At 55.8% G+C, this 27,138-nt stretch overlaps 10 protein-coding genes across 10 annotated transcripts; 5 read left to right on the forward strand and 5 right to left on the reverse strand.

Annotated features, from left to right (window-relative positions):
* Positions 1-719: 719 nt before the first annotated feature.
* PG986_011571 (uncharacterized protein) lies at positions 720-2,243 on the forward strand (the record flags this gene model as incomplete). The annotated part of the gene is made up of 2 exons (XM_066847793.1): positions 720-898; positions 968-2,243. The coding sequence occupies 2 exons, from the start codon at positions 720-722 to the stop codon at positions 2,241-2,243; spliced, it is 1,455 nt and encodes a 484-aa protein (XP_066694489.1).
* Positions 2,244-2,410: 167 nt separating this feature from the next.
* On the reverse strand, positions 2,411-3,463 carry PG986_011572 (NAD/NADP octopine/nopaline dehydrogenase; the record flags this gene model as incomplete). Its single annotated transcript, XM_066847794.1, has 1 exon — positions 2,411-3,463. The coding sequence occupies one exon, from the start codon at positions 3,461-3,463 to the stop codon at positions 2,411-2,413; it is 1,053 nt and encodes a 350-aa protein (XP_066694490.1).
* A 919-nt stretch (positions 3,464-4,382) lies between these two features.
* Positions 4,383-6,925, reverse strand: PG986_011573 (uncharacterized protein; the record flags this gene model as incomplete). Its single annotated transcript, XM_066847795.1, has 3 exons — positions 4,383-5,654; positions 5,715-6,288; positions 6,354-6,925. The coding sequence occupies 3 exons, from the start codon at positions 6,923-6,925 to the stop codon at positions 4,383-4,385; spliced, it is 2,418 nt and encodes an 805-aa protein (XP_066694491.1).
* A 1,417-nt stretch (positions 6,926-8,342) lies between these two features.
* Positions 8,343-9,429, forward strand: PG986_011574 (histone-lysine N-methyltransferase; the record flags this gene model as incomplete). The annotated part of the gene is made up of 2 exons (XM_066847796.1): positions 8,343-8,387; positions 8,473-9,429. The coding sequence occupies 2 exons, from the start codon at positions 8,343-8,345 to the stop codon at positions 9,427-9,429; spliced, it is 1,002 nt and encodes a 333-aa protein (XP_066694492.1).
* A 1,414-nt stretch (positions 9,430-10,843) lies between these two features.
* PG986_011575 (uncharacterized protein) lies at positions 10,844-12,097 on the forward strand (the record flags this gene model as incomplete). Its single annotated transcript, XM_066847797.1, has 3 exons — positions 10,844-10,846; positions 10,936-11,835; positions 11,975-12,097. 3 exons carry the CDS (start codon positions 10,844-10,846, stop codon positions 12,095-12,097), a joined length of 1,026 nt encoding a protein of 341 aa, XP_066694493.1.
* Positions 12,098-13,043: 946 nt separating this feature from the next.
* Positions 13,044-14,801, reverse strand: PG986_011576 (carnosine N-methyltransferase; the record flags this gene model as incomplete). The annotated part of the gene is made up of 4 exons (XM_066847798.1): positions 13,044-13,681; positions 13,781-14,174; positions 14,308-14,615; positions 14,690-14,801. 4 exons carry the CDS (start codon positions 14,799-14,801, stop codon positions 13,044-13,046), a joined length of 1,452 nt encoding a protein of 483 aa, XP_066694494.1.
* Positions 14,802-15,500: 699 nt separating this feature from the next.
* Positions 15,501-17,228, forward strand: PG986_011577 (zinc/iron transporter protein; the record flags this gene model as incomplete). The annotated part of the gene is made up of 3 exons (XM_066847799.1): positions 15,501-15,733; positions 15,847-16,472; positions 16,528-17,228. 3 exons carry the CDS (start codon positions 15,501-15,503, stop codon positions 17,226-17,228), a joined length of 1,560 nt encoding a protein of 519 aa, XP_066694495.1.
* Positions 17,229-19,063: 1,835 nt separating this feature from the next.
* Positions 19,064-20,118, forward strand: PG986_011578 (uncharacterized protein; the record flags this gene model as incomplete). Its single annotated transcript, XM_066847800.1, has 2 exons — positions 19,064-19,325; positions 19,385-20,118. The coding sequence occupies 2 exons, from the start codon at positions 19,064-19,066 to the stop codon at positions 20,116-20,118; spliced, it is 996 nt and encodes a 331-aa protein (XP_066694496.1).
* Positions 20,119-23,917: 3,799 nt separating this feature from the next.
* Positions 23,918-24,316, reverse strand: PG986_011579 (uncharacterized protein; the record flags this gene model as incomplete). The annotated part of the gene is made up of 1 exon (XM_066847801.1): positions 23,918-24,316. One exon carries the CDS (start codon positions 24,314-24,316, stop codon positions 23,918-23,920), a length of 399 nt encoding a protein of 132 aa, XP_066694497.1.
* Positions 24,317-25,430: 1,114 nt separating this feature from the next.
* On the reverse strand, positions 25,431-25,895 carry PG986_011580 (uncharacterized protein; the record flags this gene model as incomplete). The annotated part of the gene is made up of 1 exon (XM_066847802.1): positions 25,431-25,895. One exon carries the CDS (start codon positions 25,893-25,895, stop codon positions 25,431-25,433), a length of 465 nt encoding a protein of 154 aa, XP_066694498.1.
* Between the last annotated feature and the right edge of the window lie 1,243 nt (positions 25,896-27,138).

The following is a 27,138-nucleotide window of genomic DNA, read 5'->3' on the forward strand; positions in this document are numbered from 1 at the left end:
ACGGACGCTTTGCGGGAGATCGGCGACGTAAACATCTCGGACCTCCCAGCTGATGGGTCTAGAGCCAATGACTGTCCGTATCGGACCTCTCTCACCGGAATTGGATTTGTTACAAGTTACTTCCTAGGAAAGATGCGCGCACTAGCTTCGGATGCTAGCCCGGAGCCTATAAGTTTGGGGTTGAGCTTCTTTGAGCACATTATTCCTTGGCAACGTCCCCCCGGTCGGTCCCCACCTCTTGGTTCTTGGGTTTTGGGTTCCCACCACTTAAGGACAATATCGTTGTATCGGTTACTTGCATCGGTGCGCCCCTTATGGTGACGTGACACTGGATACCACCTGCATCGAGCGCTAGTATGGAGGGCATGACACGTAGTTGAGCATGTAAATCATTTCAAGCATGCAGGGGCAACCGGAAATGCGACCCTCGTGACTACGCGCGTTCCTTCGCTTCAAAGAAACTGCTTTGCAGGTGCGGTACGGGGAAAAGGGGGGCTGGTAGACTAGGTAGGTGCAGCAGCGTACAGCTGTAACATCCTCGGCGAGGTTGTTATTAGTGCGCCGAGGTTTTGGGACGAACCGTAATCTCGCAAACCAATACCCCTTTCGTTCCCAAACCCATCCGGCACTAAAGTCTTCCCGTCTCGCCGGCACCTAGTGAATACACGGCCATTGCATACCTTCATACGGCACCGGTGTGACTAGTATCTGCCGCATCCATGGAACCAAAGGGCGCGAACCTGTCGGACTCCTCCGCCGAGACTATCGTCGATGCAGCGGCTACCATCGAGGTCGGGTGGTCCGACCCGGAGGGGCATGATCCTGCAAATCCCTTGAACTGGCCGTCGCGCAAGAAATGGACGAACATACTGACCATATCGGTGATCAGCTTTCTCGTGTAAGTACAAGCACCAGCAACCTGACACGAGATATTGGAGTTGACTGACACCGCTCTCCCCCTTTCCAGTCCCCTGGTATCGTCCATGCTGGCCCCAGCCGTGCAGTCCGTCATGGACGACTTTGGCACCGCCTCGCATCGGTTCGCCACCTTCGTCGTCTCCATCTTCGTGCTCGGCTTCGCGTGCGGGCCCCTGCTCCTCGCGCCCCTGAGCGAGCTGTACGGGCGCGTCGTGGTGTACCACTGCACCAACGTGCTCTTCTGCGCCTTCACCGTCGCGTGCGCGCTCGCCAAGGGCGAGGCGACGCTACTGGCGTTCCGGTTCCTGTCGGGCTTCGCGGGCGTCGCGACCATCACTATCGGGTCCGGCACCATCGCGGACGTGATGCCGCGCGAGCGCCGCGGGCGGGCGGTTTCGGTGTGGTCGGTGGGGACGATTTTGGGGCCCATGGTTGGGCCGATCAGTGGGGGGTATGTGGCTGATGCCCTCGGGTGGCGGTGGTTGTTCTGGATCATGGCGACCGTGGTCGGTGTGGTGACCGTCTTCGCGTACTTTGTGCTCGAGGAGACATATGCCCCCGTGCTGCTCGAGCGGAAAGCCGCGAAGCTCAGAAAGGAGACGGGGAACCCCAAGTACAGATCGAAGCTGGCGCTGGATCTCACCCCGGGGCAGCTGTTTGCGAGGAGCATCTTGCGGCCGACCAAGATGCTGCTCTGCTGCCCCATCGTGACCGTCATGTGCACGTATGTCGCCATCCTCTACGGGACGCTCTACCTTCTCTTCTCGACCTACTCCTTCGTCTTCAAGGAAGTCTACAGCTTCTCCACCACCGCGGCCGGTCTCGTCTTCCTCGCGGGCGGCTTCGGCACTCTAGCTGGCCTAGGCTACATCGCCAACTTCAGCGACCGGAACATCAAAGCCTGCGCCGCGGCCGGAAAGCCGGTCACCCCCGAAGCCCGCCTCCCGCCCATCATCACGGTGCCCGGTGCCCTGACCTTCCCCCTGGGCCTGTTTGTGTACGGCTGGAGCGCCGAGGCGCGCGCGCACTGGCTCGTGCCGCAGCTCGGGACGGCGGTGACGGGGTTCGGGTCCATCCTCGTCTTCGTCGCGGTGCAGACGTACCTGATCGACGCGTTCGAGGGGCACTCCGCGAGCGTCGTGGGGGCCAACGCGGTGCTCCGGGGCCTCGCGGGCGCGCTCATCCCGCTCGGCGGGCTGGGCTTGTACGAGAGGCTGGGGTGGGGGGTGGGGGAACAGCCTGCTCGGGCTCGTGGCGCTGGGGTTCGCGCCGGTGCTTTGGGTGCTGGGGGCGCGGGGGGCGCGGATACGGGGGTTGAAGAGTAATAAGATAGAGTTGTGATGTTCACGAGACTATATATGTCAAGGATCAAAAGGGCTTGTTCTGTGATTCGCTCGCTACTACGCCTGCTTCACCAAGTACAATTAACTATTTACCCAGGCCTGTTACAGCCGACTCTCATACTGCGTCGTTGGTAGACCGAAACGTGCCACTAGCTCTCTCCTCGAGATCGTATCCAGGTGTAACCTTCGCATATTCCGACCCGTCTCCATGAAACTCTCCCCGTCGTCATCTCCGCCAGCACGATCACGGCCGCGACGGGCGACGCGTCGATGCCCAGCACCTCGGCCAGCCCGCACCAGGGCACCAGCAGGTCCGGCACGTCCTCGGAGATGTTGCGGTTCCCGAAGTCGGACGGGGCCTTTAACCGGTTATGCGGCGGTGATTTCTGCGCCAGGGTGACTAGACTCGTAAAGGACTGATCGTAGCACTCGTTCGAAACTTCAATGGTGCTCTGGAGGCATAGGCCCAGAGCCGCACCGATGTCCATGCGCACCTTGTCGACTCCCAGCATAGCGTTGGCGACGGCGGGCGTCAGGCCATCGCTGTACAGCAAGAAATCGCCGCCCGTGCTCTCGATGCGGCCCGCGTTCATGAGCATCATGAGCGGGTGAAACACGCCGTTGATGTTGGACAGGCAGACCTCGACGGCGCTGCTGCACCAACGCAGCCGGACACCCGGAAACAGATCCTGAACCGCGTCGTAGAAGCCCGGGTTCAGGTCGTAGTTGCGGAGGGCGGCGATCATGATGCGCTTCTTCCGGCCCAGGACGAGGAGCTGGCCTTCGTCCATGCGGCAGGAGTAGGGCGATAGGTTGGTCTCGAGGATGTTGCCGACTTCCATACCGGCGTCTTTGATTAACGACAAAAGGTTGCCGGGGACGGCGATGAGGATGTGTTGGCTTAGGTCGTAGGCTTTCATCTCTTGGAGGATGGTGTCTTGGCCGGTGGACGGCACGGTGAGGAAGATGACTTGGGAGAAGGCAATGACTTCGGCCATGTCGGTGGTGATGGGGATGTTGGCGAAGCCCTCCATGACTCCGCAGGCTTTGAGGCAGCCCGTCTCCCGCACGCTGTTGGCGTGCCGCAGGTGCGTCGGGTGGGAGTACAGCAGGACGCTCTTGCCGTGGCTCAGGAGGTCCGCCGCCAGTGCGAACCCGGCCGGGCCGGCGCCGATGATGGAGACGTACTGTTGGAACTCCATGCTGCCTACTGCCAAGCGATCGATCCGAGCTTCTTCGACAAAGATGAGGTATTATGAAAAGGGTGTCGTCGGATTCGGAACAAACTTAGGGGTGTCACACTGTTCAGTTCACTCTTGGCACAAGGAGGTCGTCTCGCGAAGCAACGAGGAAACGTGCTGGTGCCCTTTGCCCGAATTATATCCAAAGCGGCATCCTTGCTTGACACAAAGTTACACCTACAGCCCCAGCACTCGAATCAGCGCACGTCTAGACTCTCTGCCTACTTACGTAGGAAGTTCGGATCACTCTTTTAGGTCGTTCCAGCCCTGGGGGCACAGCTGATGAGACGCGCAAGAGCTGGCGCTGATGTGACCAATCCTTCACTGAATGCATATGCAGCAGTGTATGCAATTAAGCGAGTCGCATGCAACCGTTGTCCCACTTGAGCAAGTTTGCTCTATTTGTCTCCGGCTCCTCTGGCTAAATCGAAATGCGACCGTGTCGATCCCTCTCCCCCGGCTCGGGTCTCCACGTGCTGCAACCGGCCATCCATCCCTATCCCTGCTTCTCCTCTCAGCGCCAGTGAGATGCAATGTTTCATTCTGGGAGACTGTCGGGACAAGACGGGATAATCATCTACATGTCCCATCTCACTCACTGGGTTTGGCGTTTGATGATGTCCCTGTAGAGATGCACCGTTGCAACCCTTGCCCGAGAAGCCCATCAACGGAGGGTTGCCCCAGGTTTGTTTCAGCCATGCGCCCGATGTCCACGGGACGAAAACTCTATAGACGATGGTTCAACAGTTGACATCGGCATGTCGGTCTTTTTTGAGACAGGTAGAGAGAACTATAAACACCACCAACAAAAGACGTAAGCATCGTGAGACAAGGGAAGCGTCTACAGTCCTCAGGCGGCATGCTTCAACCAGTCCGTCCTTCACCAAGCGTACGCCTCCTCAATCAGATCTACTTTGAACCCGTCTTTCACGCAAGTGACCACGTGCCCTCGCACTTCGTCCGTCATGGCGCCTGGCCCGCATGAGATGACCGTCGTATGGCGGCCGGCCTCGACTGCGGATCGGATCACTTTCCCAGTATCCATCCGTCCTTCCTGGATCGCCGCTGGGGTGGGTGTCGGCTCCAATGCGACCCCTTCGTCCTTGGGCTCGGATGATTGGGCGGAAGGGAGAGAAGAGCCTGTGCACCAGAACATGTACTCAACCCGCTCGACGCCATGTAAGAAGTTGCGTTTGACGTGCTCGATGAGAGGCACCTCCCGGGCTGACCACGCGAGGATGAACCGGTTCGTCTTTCGCATAATGCCCCGGCCGCCTGTGCCGCGGAGGCCTTCTTCTTCCCCGGCATCACTGCCTCGGACTCGCAAGGCGTGATGATAGGCCTGCACAAACCCTAGCGCGTTCGTAATTCCAATCCCGCCGATGACACAGACGACGGTGTCGGTCGCTAGCAGAACCTGGTGAGCTACCGCGTGGCCGGCATAGGGCCCCTCATTGAAGACCGTCATCTCTAGCCGGGGCGCGGACGACGAGAGGACTCGACGCTGGAGAGAAGCAGTTGCCCCGGCGTGCACGCGGGTCAGGAATCGTATTGAGGGACGCTTTGTTATATGGGTTTCGTGCGCGTTTGTGCACACTTTTGGCACCCGCTTGGTTTCTCCGTTCCTTGATGCTACTGATGCTGCTGTTGCTGCCCCTGCTTCTTCTTTTCCATTCGACATGGAATCTGGGCCAGACGAGGTGGGTAGCATCGAGTTACCAGATGTCCAGCCCGCGACACTAAACGGGTGGCTTTCCCAGAACTTCCCTAATCCCGGAAAGTACAGGAAGCTATGCTGCCCGGGGCCGAACCCCGCGGTAGTCCGAGGGAAGACGGTGATTTGCAGAATATTACAGTCCGGGATAGCCTCGACGACGGCGCGAGGGGAGCTCCCGATACTGTTGTAGTAGAGGAGGCGAGCCACGCGCGCCAATCGATCCGCCCCCCAGAAGGCGAAGGCGATGTAGAGCCAGACTTGGTAGCCGTAGTCGAAACCGAAGTGGGGGACGAGGTGGTACCAAGTGGCCGCGAGGGTCAGAATGATCAGAGCGATGTGCGTGATCAGGAAGGCTTCGTAGAACCGGATGCGGAAGGGCAGGATGGCGAAGGCTACTGCCAGGCACATGGCTATCGTGGCGATGATTCCCCAGTACTTTGCCCCATTGTTAGCATGTAGTCGTTAGTCCAGTCACAGGGATAGGTGATAGCTTACGAAATAGGGCTCGGCCGCTTTGGCAGCGTACTCTTTGGCCCCACCATAGCCAGGCTCGAAGTAGGCCAGCGTATACACGATCGAATGCACGACAGCCTGCACAGTAGCTACCCGAGCAGCCCAGCGATGGAATGTGAGGGAGGTGGTCTGGCTCCAGCCCGTCACAGCAAGAAGCAAGCTGTTCCGCCCCGCGAACAAGACGGCGATGCTCACGTTGACCAGACTGAGGATGCCGGTGCGGTTCCCGACGTACTCGCACAGCTCGAAGCCGGACGAGAACCAGTAGATGTTGGGCTGGAAGCTGCGGAACGAGACGGCCGAGAGCACAACGTTGAGCGCGACGTAGACGGCGATGAAGAGGCTCAGGGCACGGTTGGGGACGTAGCCAACTTTGCCCGGGAGCGGCTCTAGGTGCCGGGGGCCGGCGAGCGCGGGGAGCAGGAGGGATTGGCGGAGTTTGGACCGGAGCTTGGAGGCCTGGAGGTGTTTCTGGAAACTTGGGAAGCGGCCTGTTATCTGGCTGAAGAGGCCGCAGGCGAGGACGGTGCCGATTGTGAGGAGGCAGATTACGACGCTGTAGGGTTGTGTGTTACTTCTAGATGCCCGGGGGACGCTTTTGTGACCTGAAAACGGACTCACGCGTATCTGCTGTGGAGGTATTCCTCCCTCGCGAATTCTCCGAGTGTGCCGTGTATGGAGTAGTAGCCGTCTCCGTTCACCAAGCTGGTGGCATTGAGCCACATGGCGTCCGCGGGAAGCTCGAGCGTGGGAGCGGCAGGCGGCAGGCTCTCCTGGAAGGTGGGTTGCAAGGCACCCGCGACGGCGTGTTTGCCGAAGCACTGTAGCTGCTTCTCGAACGGATACCCGTCGTCGTTGCATCGGGATCGGATGCAGTGCGCCATGGTCTGGAGCCAGGGCTGGTTGGTCGCGCGGCACTCGTCGCTCGTCATGCCCATGGGCATGTCCATATCCATCCCCATACCACCCGTACTAGACATCCCACCGTCGGAGCCGCCACCGCCTTCAGGCTGGTCCATGAAGGCTGTGCAGCTCAGGAAAAGGGTCGAGAGAGCATCGTGACAGGCCTGGCAGCAGAGGTCTTGGTAGAGGTCGATTCCGAAGCCGACGATGCCATGTTGGAATCCAGAGGCAGGCGGTGGGAGCGGCAGTAGCGCCCACGCAAGGACTGTGAAGAAACCGGATTCGTACATCGTGAGTTATGATGTGGCACCAAATGAGAAGAACTAGCAAGTTTGGTGTACCCCAATTACTCTTATTAGTGATGGAAATTTACGGGTTTGGTCTGATGCTTCAAACTGTGTTTTGTCTTTGTCTGCTCAAGTTGATCGAGACCACTGAAGATGAGATGTCGGTTGTTCTCGTATCACCCTCGCAACGTTAGACGTTCAGGGAGCTTGCGACAAGGTAACTCCGGTAGGACACCAACGTCTTTGGTGTTCCACCGTTCCATGTTCACTTGTAGGTTACATGGTGTCGCCGGCTAATATCTGCCTCCTAAAGGCGACCTGGTAAGTGATCCATGCCTGACACCATGGAACCGCATCACGGCAATTGGACCAGACGTCACGCGGAGGTTCTCATTTATTTTTCCGACGGGTTGTGGTTACATCTCCTTTTCTTACGTACGGGGGTCGTCGGGTTGTGTCGGTGGTCGACATGGGAGGAGTGGATTTGAGCTGGTTTTTTTATGACCCGGCACGGAGACGGCTAAAAGGAGTAACCGGCACGACCTCGCCCGAACTGTTCTGTCATAGTGTTATGCGAAATATATTGGAAGCACGTCTTGGGACCCTATGAACCGCCATGGGCGACAAGCTGTTGGATGCCGGACTTCCCGGGCGAAGGCATCGTTTGGGGGATCGCTCCGGGAATTCTGGGGTAACCCCTGAGCAGCTCACTCCCACACATGAATGCAGTTGTGCTTGGCATGAGTCTCGATAACCTACACTCTTACCTGTCGCTAGGTCCCTTGTAAGTTTCTATCTTTACTCAAACATGCACGTGGTAGATAAAGAAGACCGACTGGCCAGCTCTGTACGACATCATATATGCTCAGTACTGTATTGAGTTTTACAGGCATACCTTTGATGGAAGAATACGACATCAATGTCATGACGCGGGCATCTTGGGACGCGGAGGAGTATGCATATTGGCATTTGTTGGTACTGTCAGTAGGTACTGATGATGGATCGGGGCATTGATGGTATTCTCTGAATTCGATTCGGCATTGAGAGAAGTAGTGGATGTCGGCCCCAGAAGGTAGGTATTGGCCCACTAAATGTCGTGCGCAAGCGCCTGGCGTGAGGTCCCCGGCGCTTGGCTTCAGGTACCTCAAGTCTTGTATAGTGGGGGGTAAGGCACTCTACGCGTCCACTTTGCAAAGCGCGTCGCAACTTCTCAGCTCGCCACAACACTGGAAGATACGGATACAGATATTCCTAGCGAGGATACCTACTTAGCTTTCCATTATGCCGGCCTAAATTCCACTGCGAACCCGACATCGGAAACCGCTATATATCACCCAAGTCGATATTTGGAATGGCTCGAGCGCCCCAGTGGAAAGTCGACTCAGAAACTGGAAGGTGATTGCGGGGAGAAGCGAGCAGGATGGAAGCAGCTACCAAACAGCACTTCTTCGTCCATGGGAGACCCGTGAGTTTTCATCTTGGTTCATGCCTACTGCATATTCTGCTCGTTTCGCGTTGCATGTGCTAATACCTTGATTGTACCTTCCCAGGGCCGCGTAGCCGAGAAAGACAAATGCCACCTCTGCCAGATCCGGTCCTTCACGACCCATACCGAATATCCCGTCACGATAACAAACGACGCCGACGAGCAAGTTCTCGAACCCGGGTTTCGCTTCGTCCAGAATTCACAGCTCGGCCGCGGCGTCCAACCGGCTAAGGGCGAATTCCGAAGCGGCTGCGACTGCCAGGATGGCGAGGATTGCCAGTACTCCTCCTGCCACTGCCTACAGGAGCTGGAGGAGAGCGAGGAAGAGCCGGATGACGAGGATGGTATAATATATCGTCGAAAGAGCTACGCTTACCACTCGCACGGCGCCAAAGCCGGCCTCCTGCGAACCCGGATCCTCGAATCGCGCGAGCCCATCTACGAGTGCCACGAAGGATGCGCCTGCGGACCCGAGTGCCCCAACCGGGTCGTGGAACGAGGCAGGAAGCTCCCTCTCCAAGTCTTCCGGACGGCCGACCGCGGCTGGGGCGTCAAGAGCCCCGTAGACATCAAGAAGGGGCAGTTCATCGATAAGTATTTGGGCGAAATCATTACGCCGAAAGAAGCGGACCGCCGGCGCGCCAAGTCGGATATCGCGCAGCGGAAAGACGTTTACCTGTTCGCGCTCGATAAGTTTTCGGACCCGGAATCGCCCGACGAACGACTACGAGGGCCGCCGCTCGAGGTGGACGGCGAGTTTATGTCGGGGCCGACACGGTTTATTAACCACTCGTGCGATCCGAACTTACGCATCTTCGCGCGCGTCGGCGACCACGCTGACAAGCACATCCACGACTTGGCGCTCTTCGCTATCGAGGACATACCTAAGGGCACGGAGCTGACGTTCGACTACGTCGACGGCGTGGACGATTCCGAGGTCGACGCGCTGGATCCGGCCAAGAAGAAGGATATGACTCCGTGTCTCTGTGGGAGCAAGAACTGCCGGGGATTCCTATGGTAACAGCTCGATGCAACATACCATGCAAAGAAAGTCAGCTCGCGGGAGAGTTTGGCCCTGCGCCTAAAATCGGCTCAAGGTTTTGGGTAGTGAAAAGGAAAAGCATCACGATGAGGTGACGGAAGGTTGTCGGGATTCTTCGGTCATGGCTTATTAGATACTCTTTCTGTCTTTTCTTCCTCCCGGATTCGAAAATCCACGTGGTTGGCATGTGATGACTGTGGACTTGGGGTCCTTGTCGAGTGAGTCGGGATATGTCTGGGAAGCTGGGAAGCTGAGCGGGATTTAATACAATGATTCATGGTGTCGGCGCCGTGACTCGTATGATGATAGAGGGGGGTGGGATGTAAGCGGCTATATATTGATAATCATTCATCACCAGAGAGCGAATGACGACATGAGTATTGAACGGAGATTGCTTTTCATGCGACATTTGTGCTCAAAAGTATGCCAATCAAGATACAGAATGGATTGGCTTGTGGTGTAGGCTATTCTTAGGCCCCTCGGAAGCTTTTTGGTGGATGGAACCTGGACCCTGTGGTTAAGGTTAGCGCAGATGTGCATCACCACGCCTGCAAGTGATTGAAGCCCGGACTAACCGGTCTCATTTCTCATTCCAGCTACGTAGGTACTTTAGATACAAGTACCTAGGTTAGATGCTAGGCCGGTATGGACAGACACACGTTGCCAACGATCGTCCAGCACTCGAATAGCAGTAAATAGATCTTTGAACAAACACTCAAATAAATGCAGACATCAACGGGCCACTGAGGCTGCCATTACATCTGCTAGTTTTGGAATAACGGATGGCAGCTCTGTCTGGGTGACAAATGTTCCTGCTGGCAAGCTGGTTAGCGGTTAACCTAGCGCCCTGGCATCGCCAAGCCGCTCTTCCTGCTACTCCAATTTCGGGGCCCTACAGCAACTAAAGTAGACATCCCAAGGCGGGGCTCCGCTGCCGACCTGCTAACCTACATACATGTACCTCTTTGACGCACCTACCCACGAACTTGAATCTGGGAACGTCCTTTTTCTGCCTTGGAAACCCGTTGATCCAGATGCGAACAAGAGGGACGGCCAAGGGAAGAAGCTGAAGGAACGTCTGATTGTACATACTTGAACAGGAAAAAAACCCGGGGATGCTTGGCATCTTTTCTTTACTCTGTTCATTCGCTTGACCCTCTGGCCGTCAATTCCTGTCAAGTCAGTCAACCAGTCAAGTCAGTCGGCCCGGCCTTTTTCGACCTCAATCGAACCCGCCGCTCGAGTTTGAGGAAAGTCCTAGCTTTCTCGACCACAGGCACCACAGGCAGATCCGAACATAACATTGATCCAGAAAAGACGTTACAAAGCTTGCCGTGCGCAATGATTTTATAGAGTCTAAACCCGATCGCATAATCTCTTGATCGGCGCAACCATGGTACGTCTGAAAATCCAAGCCCGCACACAATTTGGATTGCTCTTCTGTTCTCCAGACTTACTAACCTCAAGGTCTTGCTATGTCTATAGGGCTGCTGCTTCTCAACGCCCAATGGGCCCAATGCCCCATACCCTGGAGGCGCGCCCTCCTCCAGCTCGGCCCGCGCCATCAACTCGCCTCGCCTCGCCGCCAACACCCTCGAGGAAGCCGTGCGCAGCCCCCGGTCCCCGCACTCGGGCGAGGACATGCGCTCCGTCTCCCGCCGCCATAACCGCCGAACCGCCACCCACCAGCAGCCGCTCTCCCAGCACATCGACAAGCCGCTGCGCCGCCACACCTGGGTCGCCAAGAACCGCACCTGGACCCGCCGCCAGCTCGTCCGCGAGCGCGCCGACTTCTTCGACACCCGCGTGACGGGAAGGCCCGAGGTTTGGCAGACCATCCGCGCCGCCCTCGACGTCCTGTGGGAGGCCGACGCCGCTGCGCGAAAACGATCGAACGCTGCCACTACTGCTGCCACGACCGAGAACGAGGAGGACGGTGGTGGTGAGCCCCACCAAAGCACCGTGGACGATAATACCGCCCTGGCTACTGCCCAGAGCATCCTCAAAGCGGCCGAGGTCACCCTCCCCACCGGCAACCTCGCCAACGGCGTGTACGACGCCCTGGGCACCTACTACGCGGTCCCCGAGTGGATCGTCTGTGATCCCGTCAACGTGGTCGACGATGACGACGACGAAGACCCCAAGGACCCCAAGGCCGACGACGACGAGGCGGACCTGACGGGCGGCGAGGAGACGGCCGACGACGACGTGGACGAAGAGGAGGCCATGCGGAGGCGCGAGGAGAAGGGCAAGGCGGTCGCCGACGTCCGCGACCTGATTAAGATCCGGACGCGGCTCAGCGAGAACAGCCGGGATATCATACTTACTATTGGCACCAACGAGAGCGTCCGCAGCGTGATACGGAAAATCAAGGAAGAAGCAAACGTAAGTCTTTGGATTTCTTCTCTCTCCCCACAGGCGGGTTGTCGCAAGCGATGACAAACCCCGAACCCTCGCTCGTCCAACCTGCGCATTCCCGCGTTGAGCGTTGCACAATCAGTCGCTAACCTCTTTCCCCCGATAGTTATCCCCGAACAAAGGCGTCAGACTGTCGTACATGGGCAGGATACTCAAAGAGGCCAGCTCCCTGTTTGACCAAGGTTTTCAGAAGGGTCACGTCGTCAACGCCTTCATCTACACACGATAGATATGGCACGATACACACTTTACGTATCTCTCTGATGGCAAAGTTGCTGCCCCCGCCATATTGTACGGAAAGCAAGGCTCTCGCCATCAAGGGGATACATGCTCACCAGATCTTGGCGACACGATTTTGCGGTTCTTCTGGTATATGGTTTTGATCTCTCCCAGCGATGACTGGATGACCGACATGGATTATACGTCATTTTTCACGCACTACTAAAACCCGGTTTCTTGTTGTTTTCTTGCCCCCTCTTGCTGTTTGTTATACCTGCATGCTGTTTTCCCGGATAATACCCCCGGTGTTTGCTTTCGGCCAGGATGACGAGCAGCATTATCCCCTGCCAAGGCCGACCTACAGGAGTTAGGTGAGGCGTTGGATGGGACAGATCTGATATTTCTCTTCTTCTTTTTTTCATCGAGCTACATAGTCGGTCCCCTGTCATGGGGCGCTACTTACATTGTCCACTATAGCAAGCATGCATTGCCCCATGAAGAAGGAGGCTAAATTGATATTTGTTTGATGCAAGCAGCTAGATTCATCGAGAGAGCCGTCCACATAAATATATTTCCTCCCGCCTTTCATCTTTGCATTGAACCTGGAGTACTTGATATGTTGATGGGTTGTTGGCAATCAGCAAGGTTGTGTGGACAGCTGACGTGATTGTAGAGCCACCGTCCCTAGCTAGAGCTCCGGTTGCCTCTAGAACACGATGTACCCCGTTGCATGATGCTCTGGACCTGATCCGAGTCTTTGAAAGATTCCTGCCAGGTGCAGCATGTTAGACGTGGGAACAACCTGGTTAAGCGAAAGCAACTACTCAATCCCGTGCTTGTGGGCAATGAATGCCGACTTCGAAAAGGGGAACCCCAGCCACGTTGGATAGTGCGGACGTATTCATTCGTTGAATTGAGTATCTGCCAATCTGGGACGGCCGGGTCGTCTATTGCCTTCATTCAGGCTTCCTCGCAACCCAGGACTGAGCCATATAACTACTCGTCGTCAACCCGCGAGCATTCGAGCCATACACGGCCTCTTTCCCCCGAACCGTGCGCAGCCCACCGCCCTTTCCTTTCGCGCCGGCCTCCTCGTCGTCTCCGGGAGGGAACGTCCGCTCGCCGCAGACCGCCGGGTCCAGGTCGTCCCGGAACTCGAACCCCAGGGCCTCGGCCACGCGCACGATCTCGTCCAGCGACAGCTGCACCCAGGGCCCCGTCCCGTACAGCAGCGGGCCCAGGTTCAGCCAGTGCCCGCCGGGGCGCAGCAGGCGGTGGATGGTCTCGAGGTAGTTGAGCAGGTTCCGCGCGGTGTCGAGGAAGAAGTAGGTGATGATGACGTCGTACTTTTCTCCGTCGTTGGAGAAAACGGTGGTGAAGTCGCCTTCGACGAGGAGGACGTTGGACGGGTCGTTCAGCGCGGTGTCGGGCTCGGGGAAGGTGACTTGGCGTTTTAGGTCGGCGGTGCTGGCGTGGTGCGAGAGGCTGTCGAGGAAGGGGTGGAAGGTGTGGCTCTCTGGCGTGGGGTGGGCTTCTAGGTAGCGGTAGGCGGCGATCATGTACGTGGACCATTCGTTGGTGGTCACCTCGAACCCTTCGTCATCGGGAGATGTCAGTCACTTGATTTCAAGCCTCGAACACTGTCGTTGGATGCAAGGGGAGCAGGGGAGAGGTTAAGAGGTCAATAACGTACCGCCCATCTCCGCGACCTCAAACCCCAACCGGCCCAGCCCCGCCCCCGGCACCAACACCCGCGGCCGAGGCGCGCTCGCATTGTTCCCGCCGCGCTCCGGATATAACCCCGCAAGCGTCCGCAGCAGACACGGAAACGTCGGTCCGCGCTCCCGGGCCCCGCCCTCGGCGGCCCAGTCCCGGACGTAGTGCTTGAGGGCCTGGACGACGCTGACGCGCTCGGGCTTCCGGCCGGCCTTTTCCTCGTCGCGGACGAAGCGCGCCAGCTCCGGCTCCGGGATGCCGTAGTAGGCCAGGGCATGCTGCGCGATGGCGTCGCAGAGGAGGGCGTTGCGGTCGTGGAGGTGGTCGAGGTCGTTGAGCTTCTGCTTGTAGTTCACGGCGGACTCGAGGAGCTGTGTTTCGACCGGGTTGAGTACACCGTCGCGTCAGCCTGTCTGCCTGCGTGCATGTCTGCCTTCACAGTATGCCGGCGCTGTCTCGTCTGAGAAGGATAAGGAGGGAGCATGATGGCCCGGACCGGCTTACTTTCTTCTGGCCTTTCCCGACGTGGCGGTAGGCGTCCCTCCACCGATCGACCTCGGCCTTGTTCGCGTCCCGATAGGATCGAAAGCCATCGATGGCTTTCAGGAGGCGCCATCTGGGGTGATTCTCGTTCCAGGCCCCCCGATTTGGGTCGATCCTTGCCAACAGCCTTTCCTTCTCCTCCTTGTGGCGGAGGCTACACCCTTCTACCGGCCCTTCACAGGCAGCAGTAACAGCGATGGCTGTCGCATCGGTCAGGCCGCTGATAACGACTCGCTCAGGGGCTCCCGCATGGTCGTCGTGCTCGTTTACTGAAGGGTCTCAGTTTGCGCTTTTTTCTGTACAGGAATTGTCCGTTGGGAAGAATGGGGAGGAGGTGGCTCACGTAGTGAAGCTTCTAACTGAGCAGGTTCTGCGTCGCCCGTGGCCACCAAGGGAGTGCGGCTTAGGAGGCAGAGTATACTGATGAGTAATAAGCTGGGGAAGGACTGCACCATTTTGCCTAGAACGTTTAGGAGGGCTAGGTGACACCAGTATTGACTTTTATCGGTTCCGGCTGTCAGAATCAATGTCTCAGCAGGGTGTACCGGTTGCAGAGGCGGTACCACGTGGGTTTGTAAGGGAAGAAACAAGGGAGAAAAAAAGAAGAGAAGTTTGATGAGAAACAACCTTGATGGCCTTACGCCGAGACCGCCGAGACCGCCGCATCCACATTTAGCATATCCCCAGTTTGAGGTTCTATCGTCTTCGTCGGTGCTATGTGACCACTTCCCAACAGTTGCCGGCCGCGTACCCCAGTAATGTGATACCATAAATGATGTGGATATGCGTGTGCGGCCGCAGATATTAGGCCATCAAGGTTGCTCCCGTGGCTTGGAAATCAGAAACAAAAGGGTATCCGCATGCGCACAATTAAAACTGCGTCAGCTTATTGGCCGTCCAAGCTGGTTCATAGACATGGACCCTGTATATCCAAAGGGGTGTCCCTCCACGCAAATCATGATCGTCGCCTTACGACAGCATGCTGCAAAGCTCTGTTTCACCCGGGAGGCTACTACAAAAGGCTTAAACCGGTAGCAAAGAGACGCCTACATATATAAGCCGTCATCCAATAGACTAAGTAAACCCGCAAACTCCTAGTTCATAATCAAGGACCCCGTTATCCAATCATTTTATTCCGTTACATAAAACCCAAAATGGCCCGAGGACTCTGCCTATACGACGTACTCGCTATACTAGGGCTGCTGGTATCATTCGCATATCAGAGCCCACTCAACCCCAAGTCGGTCGAGGTAGATACCGTTCTAGAGAGGACGATCCAGAGCAGGGTTGCTGCCGACTTCAGCACTCCTTCCATCAATCTGTCTGGACTGGGAGGCGAGTTTGGTGTCGGCAAAGAGAGGCATTGCCATTTCCATGCCGGTGTTGAGTAAGAGACGAGCTCTGACGCCAATGGAGTACCAAAGACGAACCGAGTCGTTGGCGTGCAACATTGGGCAACCCAAACGGCCCAGCTTGGTCTTGCTAACTACCCAAAACAAGACACTGCGAGGATGAACAAGAAACCGGTGGCCCGCTCGACTGCGAACTTGTCAAGCGCCATTACAACATACCGCTGAGATGGGGAATGGTAGCCGCGGTTCTCGTTGCGAGTGCAATCGGTAAGGCTTCCGGATTTGGCCACGCTGATGCTACACCAAGAGAGGGGAGCGGCTCTTCAATGCTGACCCGAATACCAGGTGTATATAGCCCCATCATAATGAGAGTCAATACGGCATCAACCAGTAATGCCTTACTCGCATTCATCAAACAGTTCGGCACGGGTGTGGTCATCTCCACAGCTTTCATACATGTAAGCCAAATACCTTTCCTAGCCCAACTAATCATGAGATATCATAAGCGGTTTCGATGCAGCTTGTTGACAGGGAGAGGCTCCATCCAGCTCTTTACTCACGCGAGCTTGATGTTTCAAAACAGATGCTTGGGCGAAATAGACTATGAAGCCACACCAGCCGCGATCTTGCTGGCCGGCGTTTTCGTCTCCTTTGCCGTGGATTTCTTCTCTCATCGATTCTTCTCCTGGCGCCAGGCCGACGAACAGCAACAAGCCAATAGTGAGCTCGTCAACATCTTTGTCCTTGAATCCGGGATCATGTTCCACTCGCTCTGTAACTTGCATCCGAAACCTCCTGCGTCTCGGACCTCATTAATTCGTGGACACAGTGATTGGCGTCACTCTCGTCGTGACGGGTGATAGCTTCTTCGTAACGCTGGCGGTGGTCATTGGGTTCCACCAGCTGTTCGAGGGCATCGCCTTGGGAAGCCGGATCGCCGAGCTGGGACTGGCCACCGTACGTAACATGGTCCAGGTTCATGTTAATACAGGACCCTCGTATGGAACCGTGGCAAGCGCAGAAGAAGAGGCGCCTTTGCTGGGGAGCGGGTCCCAAGCACCAACAACAACAGGCGCAGCAGTGTCAGCCAGAAAGAAGTTTGCTATCGCATCCGGGTTCGCATTCATTACGCCACTGGGCATGATACTCGGCATGGCCGTCCTCCACCGATTCAACGGAAACGATCCGTTCACCATCATCGCACTCGGCTCGCTCGATGCTTTCTCGGCTGGTATCCTCGTCTGGACCGGGGTTGTGGAGATGTGGGCCAAGGGATTGGCTGAAGGGCGGCGAGATGGCGAACCAGAGCAGCGCCAGGACGGGGCTGGGGTTGCTGGGACTTGCCTCCGGGATGGGTCTGATGGGTCTCCTGGGAAAGTGGGCGTAGAGTTCTGCATACAAAACCAAGTATTGGTTACGCATTATTCTTGCCTGGTGCCTGTGTATCTGGTATCGTGGGCACCTCAAGGGCAGCCGATTCACGTTCTAACTCAGTCCTTACACAACACCGCACTCGCTTCTAGCCGATAGATCTTCGAATTTCATACACTCTTTCCCACACATCTGGTTTGTCCCCGATTTGGCCTACGGCCGTGCCGATTTGCTTGAACCCGACTTTCTCCAGCACCCGGGAGCTGCCAGCATTTTCTTCGACCACGTAAGCTTGCAAGAGGTCTTTGTGTTCGTGGCGCATTTGTGGAAGCCCGTTGGGAAACATTGACCAGTACGTAGTCAAAAACGCCTCCAGGGCTTCGGGGCGTACCCTTTGCCCCAACTGATCCTGCTGAAGATGAAGAAGGCTTCGGGCGGCCTCGTGATACCGATGAAGCCGATGGCCGGCTCATCATCTGCTGCTCCAAATGTTACTGCAAAGGCGAACTTGCCGGGCTTCATCATCATCTGCATTCTGACCACGCTGTGCGACTTCTCCGCGTCGAGCTCTGTGTCCGCGCCAGAGGTCCTGGGAGCCCATATTAGTTCGATGTAAGTCTTCGTAAGCCAGAGGGCACTATAAAAACGCACATGTATTCCATGACAGCGGTATCGGTGCGCATGCCATGGAGGGCATATAAATCGGCCGCGCGGACAGCCCGTAATCGGAGCCGTGGCGTTTTCATTTCCAAGCCATGTTGGGGGGCTCAACTGCTCAAGTAAGGTTAACATTCTTGGGAAAACTTTGAACGTTGCTTCGTAAGTATGTAGCGAACCTTGATAGTACCGCTCGAAGGGTAACTATCATCTGGCTAGGAACAGCCTGTTGTTGCCTGGCGTACGTCCCCTGCGGCGCGTACACTTGCTTCCTAGGCGTTTAGTTCGGATCACCTCTGAAGATCCGAGACTAACCCGGAAGCATGCATGGCTGTCCTATTGCGTCGCCATATCATATCATTGGTCGTGGCATGAAGGGTGGCTTTTGATGGCTTCTTTGTCTCGAACCCGTATCCAGCACCAACCAACGAGATGACATTTCCCAGGGGGGTACTTTAAGTAACTGTAAGTACCCAAAGCAACCTGATTGAGCCATGAGACAGAGTGCAGCTTCAAGAAGAACTTATTGTCTTTTGAGCCGACTCTTGGGAATTAGTCAATGGTGCCCTTGCAGCGTCACATCCCCTTGCTTACGGCAGCATGTGGTTGGGCGCTCCATTGCCAGAACACCCAGGCGTTTACTTGGCCAGCCAGAAACCCAAAAAACGATGTGTCAGCAGTAACCTCTGCAGTAGCAAACAACACCACCTGCGTTCCTCAACTGAAATGCAACATGGTGGCTTCCAAGAGACGATGTGATTCGTAATCGATGCATCAGATCATGGCCAAGAACCAACCTCAGCCAGCCCCAGCCTGCCGCAAGCGATAGGGAGCCAATCCCCTTGTCCGGCGCACCGGGAGGGGCTTGGCAGCCCGCCAATGGTGGCTTTCCAATATTTGCTCGAGCCGACATGGATGGATTGGTTCCAGAACGGCCCAATTTGGACCCCAAGCCACGGCCCTTGCCATCTTGGATCATTCGATTGCGTCCCTGGGCGGTTACATTACTTCCTTTTGTATGTGCGTGCATGGTCGGCAGATGGTAGTCGGTTGTTTGATTGAACGATGGGTGGGTGCGATCGAAGCTCGCAGCTGTGATCTCTCGAATGCACAATGCCCTCCCTTGGTCTGCCTGCCGGAATGGATGGCTCAAGGTAGGGTGCGAACTGACTGATATCAGGTCATGAAGCCCACGCATCCCAAGAGGAAAATGCTACTGCCCTCGTCCCTTTTCTTGTTGGACATAATCCTTTGCATCAGGCTGTCGCTTCCGTCGCACCCGCCAAGATACCATCAGCCTCCAGTGCTTTAATGTCTCCGACTCGCCCGCCAACGCCATGATTGGCTTGTTCTCTATTGTAATCGTAATTGGTGCTGGACTCGGATGGTGCCAGCAGCAGCAGCAGCCACTGGCGGCCGAAGCATCTTTGAACCCCGAAAACGCCGTCGCAGCCTCCGACTTCTCGGCCAACCCCGTATGGACGGTCGGGGAAGTCCAAAGGATACGATGGGCCACAACCTACAATGATTATACCATCAGCCTCTGGCAGCAGAATATCGATGAGAGCGACTCTGCATTGCAAGGTCCCACAATCTTCCGTACGTTGCACTGAAGCAATCCACAGCACATGTGGCACCCCTAACAACTCTCTTTCCAGAAAGCCGGGCGGCGATCAGCTTTACCCAATACGACTGGGTACCGCAGATCTTTGACTTCGACCTCTCCGACTCGAACGTCTTCTTCCTACGGCTCCGTCCCGGCACGGGAACGACGAAACCAGGCGCGACCGACGCCCCGTCGATGAGGTCGTGCCATTTCAACATTACGATATCGTCATCGTCGTCATCGTCGTCGCCGCCATCGACACGACCACCGTCGGTCCTTCCGAGAGCCGTAACTGCAACAGAGGTAGACCAAACCAACCCGACCATCCCACCGTCCTACACCGCCCTGACCCTAGACACGGCCCCGCCGCCGCCGTCCCGGGTCCCGTCACAAGGCGCAGCACTCCACGCCACCTACATCATCGCCGGCGCCAGCAGCAGCAGCACCGCCGCGACGCCGGAGCCGCTCTCCACGGGTGCCAAAATCGGGATCGGCGTCGGGGCCGGTGTCGGCGGCGTGGTCCTGGTCGTCGGGGGCGTCCTGCTGACGTTCCGGCGGGCGAGGAAGCGGGACAGTGCCATGCGGTTGAGCACGCTGAAGGATCTGCCGACGCTTCCGAGGGTTGTTGGGGGTGGAGGGGACGGAGGAGGAGGGTTTGAGTCTCCGCAGTTTTACCAGTTGAAGGAGGATTACCCCTCTACCCTTTCGACCAAGGGCCATCATCGTCAAGTGACGATCTCCGAGACGAGGTTGGGGTATTACCCCCGAGCGGCCGAGTTGGGGTGAGGTCGACCAACTTTTTTAATTCTTTGTTCTGTTTTGAACCGTCTCACTCACGAGGATCCGAGTGAACTTGATATACCCGCCCTCTACATAGCTCAGCTTTATAATGTTGATGCAATGCTTGCTTGCTGTCTCGTTTTGAGACCTGTAAAAAAGAAGCTCGAAAACCCCGCGATGGTGCTCTGTCCCCGGTAGTAGTGTCGGAAGTCCATCAGGGTGCTTTCTGGTGCGCGTGATGCACGTGAGCGCCCGCGCTGGGTACCTTGCTGTCGCCGTCCCTCGGTGAGCATGTTTATCCACGTGACGTTGTGTACAAATATCGCTATCCTCGAGGTCGAGTTCAGCAAACCATTTCTCCCACCTGCCACAATACAGGTCCCACCGATGTTCAACAATGGCAGAGGCATACACCAGTGGACAAGATCGAATCGCTGCGAAGATGCACCATATACTCATGCACAACTTTCAAGTCTTGGAGGCAGTGCAAGCGAGGCATAGCAGGGAAGGGAGCCTGTGCTGTTTATCATTACCCCCACCCTGGTGCCTTTGTGCGTTGGTAGAGGGCCAAGCTCCTTGACTCGGTCCGATGCTCCCCTAGATGTGCTTTCCAGGCACAATTTCAGCCCGATGCTTGGATACTTGGCATCTGGATGGTTACTTTAACTTATGAGATGTGGTAGCAACCACACCGGCCTTGCTACTAACCCAAGACCTCATCAAAGTCATATTAATATCGAGGCACTTCCTAACACCCATTTCTGAAGTCGGCCCCTGTATATTCTTCCTCGATTTCTCTTTCTCTCTGCTCTTCTTGGTTGGCGGATATCTCCCTTAGCAGTCGTGGCTAATTCTCATGTTACAAGAGAAAGAGGTACCTTTTCCGCCATGGCACGTCTGCCTATGTAAGAAAAGCCCGGTAACCACCTCGACGATAGTCCAAGTCACCTCCTCGAGGCCACTTGGCTTTTAACTCCGAGACTAGGCGGTGAGGAACTTGTGATCAGGGGTATTGGTAAATTATTCACGGGCCTCTAGGTTAGCGTACACAATTAAAGACAGGATGGTCAAGGGGAATAAATAATTGGGGTTTACATCGTGCAGATATCATCAAGGGGCATGCATATCAATTCAGAAATACTTTCCGATTGCTATCATTAAGGTATTTAATATCTTACCTTTAACCCCTAGCTATTACTCACGTCCTAGGCTGTCTTCTTCCGTTGCCAGTAGACCCGCATACCTATCTAGGCCTTACCAGATCCCACGGTTAACGCACGGGTACTGGGGCACCCCGCGGTCCTCCAGGCTCCATTGTTCGTACCCTTGATGTCGAAAAGGCAGTTGCATCTCCGGTCCGGGGTAGCCTTGGTTGTACTGGACCGGCCAGCCAAATGCCGGGTTGTACGCGTGGCTGTTGGAGTAATGGGCGCTGCCCTGGAGGTTCATCGGCGTCTAGAGCTGGTTGGTGGTGTAGAAATCTTGGACGCCGCGAGGCTGGTAGTCTCCGGAAGGATAGTAGAAGTTTGACATGTTTGCAAAAGTCTCGCTCGTTACTGTGATGTGTAGCTGGCTTCTTAGCTCTGGTCTTTGGCTCCTTGGGTTGTAGTTATGGCGATGATGCTTTCGTTGTTGCTTGATTTTGGGGGTTCTATAGTTAAATGCTCGACAGGTGAGATTTTCGAGAAGCCAAACCGGACCTTAAATACTTTACTTTGCCATGCCCTGATGATGCCACAAGTATTATACCCTTTCATCCATCCGAGCAACGATGTCTTCTGACTAGTCTCATTGATGAACGCCTCGGAACCGCAAATGATAAGCGGAAAAGAAAACTCACATCGCTATCAGTCACAACAGAGACCGGGACACCCCCAGGCTACGCATCAGTAGAGTAGGCAAAAAATTCACAATGGGTCAATAATACAAAACCAGTAACAGCATCTCCCAGTACACACGATGCCCGTCAAATATACTGTTTATTCCACCCTTCTTCCAAGTCGATAGTCGAGAGTAGTCTTGGTGCCACGAGTTGTCTCGGAATGGTTATGGAGGTGATTCACATGCACCAACGTTGTCTGCTTCTCGAGTTCGTCGTATGAGGGACCTGACGACACTCGGGGAAATGCTGGTGCGCTGGGACTCCCCGGCGCAGATTCTTCGGTGGTGCTTATGTAGTCATGGCCGTGAACTCCGATACGGATGTCTTCGACCGTCTATTTCCTCTTCCACCCTTAAGTTGAACAGGAGTGCAAAAGTGCAAATCTATGAGTATGGGCCCCGTCGTTGTGCGGCAATGGAAGGTTGCATAAGCAGTTTTGGTCTACGATGGCGGCCCAGCTTACGCTGTACTACGCCGTAAGCCAAGATACTCAAAACTTGGGGGTTCGAAAAATTCGATGAATACGAAAACCCAAAGGCCCTTGCGATGTTATTTACCAAAGCTATTGATTAAGATGTTGGGCATTGGGTACACTGGCCCAGCATCAGTGAATACGGGTAGTTGAAGTGGTGACCACTTGTCGTCGCCGACCGAAAAAGGCCAAAATGTGGGGAAATCTCACCGAAAACGCAAAAAAATAACAGGACCAGGCGGGACTCGAACCCACAGCCTTTGCTAATCGCGCAGATAAACCGGAAAGCAACGCGCTACCATTGCGCCACCAGTCCGTTTGGTGTTGTGGTTGTTGGGAGGAGAGCATTTAATAACCCTTATATACAACCTGTTACCTATCTCAACTTTCTCCACACAACCCATACCATTCTGTGTGAGTAGGTGCATTCGAACGAGCGCATCGGCAGCTTTCAAATGGTGTACGCTATGCCCTCATCGGCGGTCATTTCACTTCGATACACAATAATATGCCAACGCGTGGTTTTGGTTTTCTTCTTCCTCTTTGTCTATTCTTTTTTCTCCTCTTTCTTTCAATCCAGTCACGCCGCCATGTAACCCGGCCACCACAGTACCACTGGCCATACATACTGTCGTCGCCGGTCGGCACCCTGACGATTTAGTGTGAGTCCCATCAATGTGCACACGATGTTTGCTTAACCGGCCCGCCGTGGTGTCGTTCACTTTGAGGCGGCGGGGACCTTGCATTTGCTGTCCAATCGCATGGCGTAAGAAGCAAACCAGCGTTTTGTTCTCCGTTGCGACCGTAGCGATGAGAATGAACAGGCGGCGAGAGCGACTACTACTCATGCTTAATGGCTGCAGACTACTGAGATTAAGTTGCTGGCATCAAATAACTTTGCATCAATTCATCCATGCTTGGTACGATGCGGTGCAGCAACGGGGTGCATGTTGTGTATTGATCCGGGATACTGAATACATCTTGTCAATGGCAAAAGTGAACCAAGGACCACAACAGCAGCTCGTCTCGCTTGCGACCCCACTTCTGCATCTGTCAAGCACCAAGTCGTTTTGTCCCCGAAGCTGCTCAGATCATGCCGCGACCAGGCTTACAACATGTTCGAGGCCGGCTCAATCAATATTTGAATTATTGACATGATACTGCAGTGATGAACAGATATCCGATTGGGTCTCAATTGACCAGGACGTTTTCCTCTTGCCCCACGTGGTCGGCACGAATCTGAGCAACACCCCTCAGCACCTGAGGCCGACAAACACTTCCAATGCGATGCTCCCGCCCTTCCTGGCGGTTGAGAATCGGATAAGTAGACCAGACAACTTCCTCGCCCAACCATGTCCCATCCATCCCTTCTTCCTCTCCCCAGTGCCGGTCGGTGTAGTATACTCTCCTATGGACAGACAACCTCAATACGGCGAAGCGGCATCTGCACCTTAACTCCATCCCTCTCCGTCGCGTGCCCGACGCAGACCTCGACCGAGCTGTTCGGCGGGAACTCGCCCGCCGGGCTGAGATCCTCGGCCCTGTCGTCGACGCCCGCGCTCGGGTCGTCGGTCTCGCGGTCGAACCACGCCAGGAACTGGCACCCGCGCTCGCGGTCGTGCACTTTGGCGCACACGCCGACCGCGGGCGGGCCCAGCTCGGTGACGCGCGACTCGGCTGGGGCTTCGATGGTCTGCAGGACGTTCCGCCGCTCGGGCCAGTCTGGGTAGATCTGGATCGTGGCGATGCTGTTGCTGCTCTGCTGGCGCGCCGAGAGGTGCAGCGGGGTCGCGGTAGCTGTCGCGGCGAGCAGGGGAGAGGATGGTCGCGTCGGACTTCACGTTGAGCATTGGGTTATTGATCCGTGATGTAAGTCCAGGAGCGACTTGACAGTTGGCAAGTATGTGTATATGCGTGAAACGGGTGACTGCACGTGTGTGTTCGTGTGCTTGTACAAGAGAACGATTGACTTGGGGGTCAGGAAAACTGCGGATGACCCTGCTGGACGGTGAAGTTACGATATCATATCTTCCGTTCCCGTCAGCGGCTATTTGTATCCGGATCTCAGAGTGTTCACGCACTGCACCCCAGGCGATCGAAGCAAGAAAGGAATTACTGTTGGATACAAACACCGCATCTCGTGGGAGATTACGCCGTTGGAGTTGGCTGTCCCTAGTTCACAGTCTACCACGCCGCCTCCCTTGCTATCTAGTTGGCTTCATCTTGCATTATGACACTGACGAAGGAAATATGATGATATGCACGCGGAGTGGTCGGTACCCAATGGGATATATGCGACTATTCGCGAATAGCCATGCACACCTTTCGCTACGGCATATATCATCTTGGCCACCAGTGCCCGTAGCGCGGCCTCGCCAAACGTAACCGAACATCTCGAGCATCATTACAACTACTTCATGAATGGCATGGCTTCCATTGGTGAACAGTTAGGCATGCTAACGGGATCGGGAGAATGCGCTGCAGGCAAGGGCTCTGCCTAGGTCCTTCGTTATTGACGAGATATGCTAGACACTGCCAAGCAGGCCCGAGAGTAGTAACGTAACGACAAACTAGGCGATGAAAGCAACGAGAAACCACACCCGGTCCTGGCATCTGCCCATTGTCGGACCAGATTAATAAGCTCCCTTCGACTGGGCCAGCTAAATGAGCCGAGTCATTCCTAGCACACATGATATAAGTGCCCACAATGGATAGCATTCAGGTGTGCTGCCAGAATCCATCAATGCTTGGCGCCGCCGCGAGCTTGCAGCGCGAACTACCTCCGGCCCTCTTCGCGTCCGAAGCGTGGTCGTCAAGAAGGCAAGAAAGGAAGACAGACAGGCAAAGCAAGATCCAGTATCCTCCTTCCCACCTCGAAGACCCCCTAACAATCAACCAATAGCTTAGGGGCAATTAACGTCAATCTTCCGGACCAGCAACCCCTGCTCGCCCCTCCCGTCACCACTATCCACCCCCAGCGCCACACACGGCTCCGACTGGTCCTCCTCGTCCACCTCGGGCTCGAAGACGATATCGCTGGGCTCGGAGTAGACCCCGTCGTCGGGACGGCCTTCCTCCTCGGCGTGGTGGCTGTCGAACCAGACCCGGACCACGCACCCGGCATGGGCGCGGGGGGATCCGGGAGCAGACCATGTACGGGGCGTCCTTGTCGCCGCTGGAGAAGGTGAACTGCTGTTGTTGGGCCCGATCTTCGCCGCCGGTGGCAACGGCCCTCGGCTCTATTGTCTTCGTGTAGTTGCCGGCGCGGTCGAGGAGCCGGAGGGGGACGATGGTGTCGGGGGTGGTGATGACGGGGCGGTCCTGGTCGTGGGCCTGGTGGACCTCAAGCGCCGGGGCCGGGGCCGGGGCCGCGATCGTGGTCAGGGCCGCGGCGAGCAGGGAGAAGAAGAGGGGTGCGACGGACTTCATTGTGTGTGGTATTGGTGTATTAACAATATTAGGATTAGAACTAGGTAGACAGAGGAACAATGAATAGCGTATGCGATGTCTGTTTCGTCGGTATGGTATAAACGAGAGTGAAGGACTTTGGTCAGGTTAAAGCGACTGATGAGAGCGAATCTTTGCAACAAAGAAAGATCAGGCTGGACGACAACTCCTCTCTTCTAGACCTCACCGAGGGAGGGCTATGTATGTATATATTGTTAGAAGAACATCGCGTCGGAGATGGTCTTCTCCAATTACCATTTTCCGCTCGTTGTTGGGGGCCCGCGGATATTGCTCTCGGCAACCGCAAAACCTTGTGCATCCCAACCCATCCCTTCCCAATCCGAGCAGCAACAGCCTCCTTCCTTGCGTTCGCAATTTGTCCCGCCTGCATGATAATATTTGCATATCAATCCTACCCTACGGCCACCGTCGTCGAACTGCGATTGGTCACCGGAGCTGTAAGGCTGGCAGGTTGTAGGGGTAGTAAAGCTGGGGGTCTTGTCAGGTTGTGTGCGGTTGCACGATTTGCGCGATGCCCATCTCCCTGGGGAAAGAAAAGCGCTGTGCCGCTTTGCTAACTGCCGATCCAATATTGGTCCGGGTGTTAGCCGTTGGCCGTTGGCAGAAATCGCGATGCGTAATTTCGCTTTGTTTCCCGAACACAACTTAAGCCGCATGAGTCACATCGCACTAATTTCCCTTTTCCATGTCGTCAGATGCAGTCTGGAGATAATCAACCCATCCCTTATTAGCAATCCCCGAAATCGAGCTGCCAATTTGTACGAGCACCCCCCCATGACTGCGGTACATACAGTACCACGAAGGGCTTCACTTGCCCCAGTCCATAGGTTGCAATTGTTCGACCCAACCCGACCGAGTGTAACGCTGCAGTATCAATAGATGGCCTTTATCAGTGTATTAACTCTCCTAATGTCTACCATCTCGTAGGCCAAATCCATTAAAAAGCAGGCAACGCAGGGCTTGTCTCATCCAAGTTGACCAAAAGCAGCCCGGTTCTGGAAAGCCCCGGACGTGCTCGGTGGCAGAACCAGGCCTGGGGAGGCATTGTGGGACAATCTCTTCAGTATACGGAGCTGGTGGGCTAACAGCCCGCGCCTCTTTCAGCAGCAGCAGCAGCAGCAGCAACGAGAGGAGGCCCATCTAATTCCCGTACCCAAAGCCATGTCGTTTTCCTCGAAATGGCTTTTCTTGGTCGCATCGCCCC

The sequence above is a fragment of the Apiospora aurea genome, assembly GCF_038362705.1.
Source record: "Apiospora aurea strain CBS 24483 chromosome Unknown utg000008l_segment0_segment0, whole genome shotgun sequence".
In the NCBI taxonomy this organism is placed as follows: domain Eukaryota; kingdom Fungi; phylum Ascomycota; class Sordariomycetes; order Amphisphaeriales; family Apiosporaceae; genus Apiospora; species Apiospora aurea.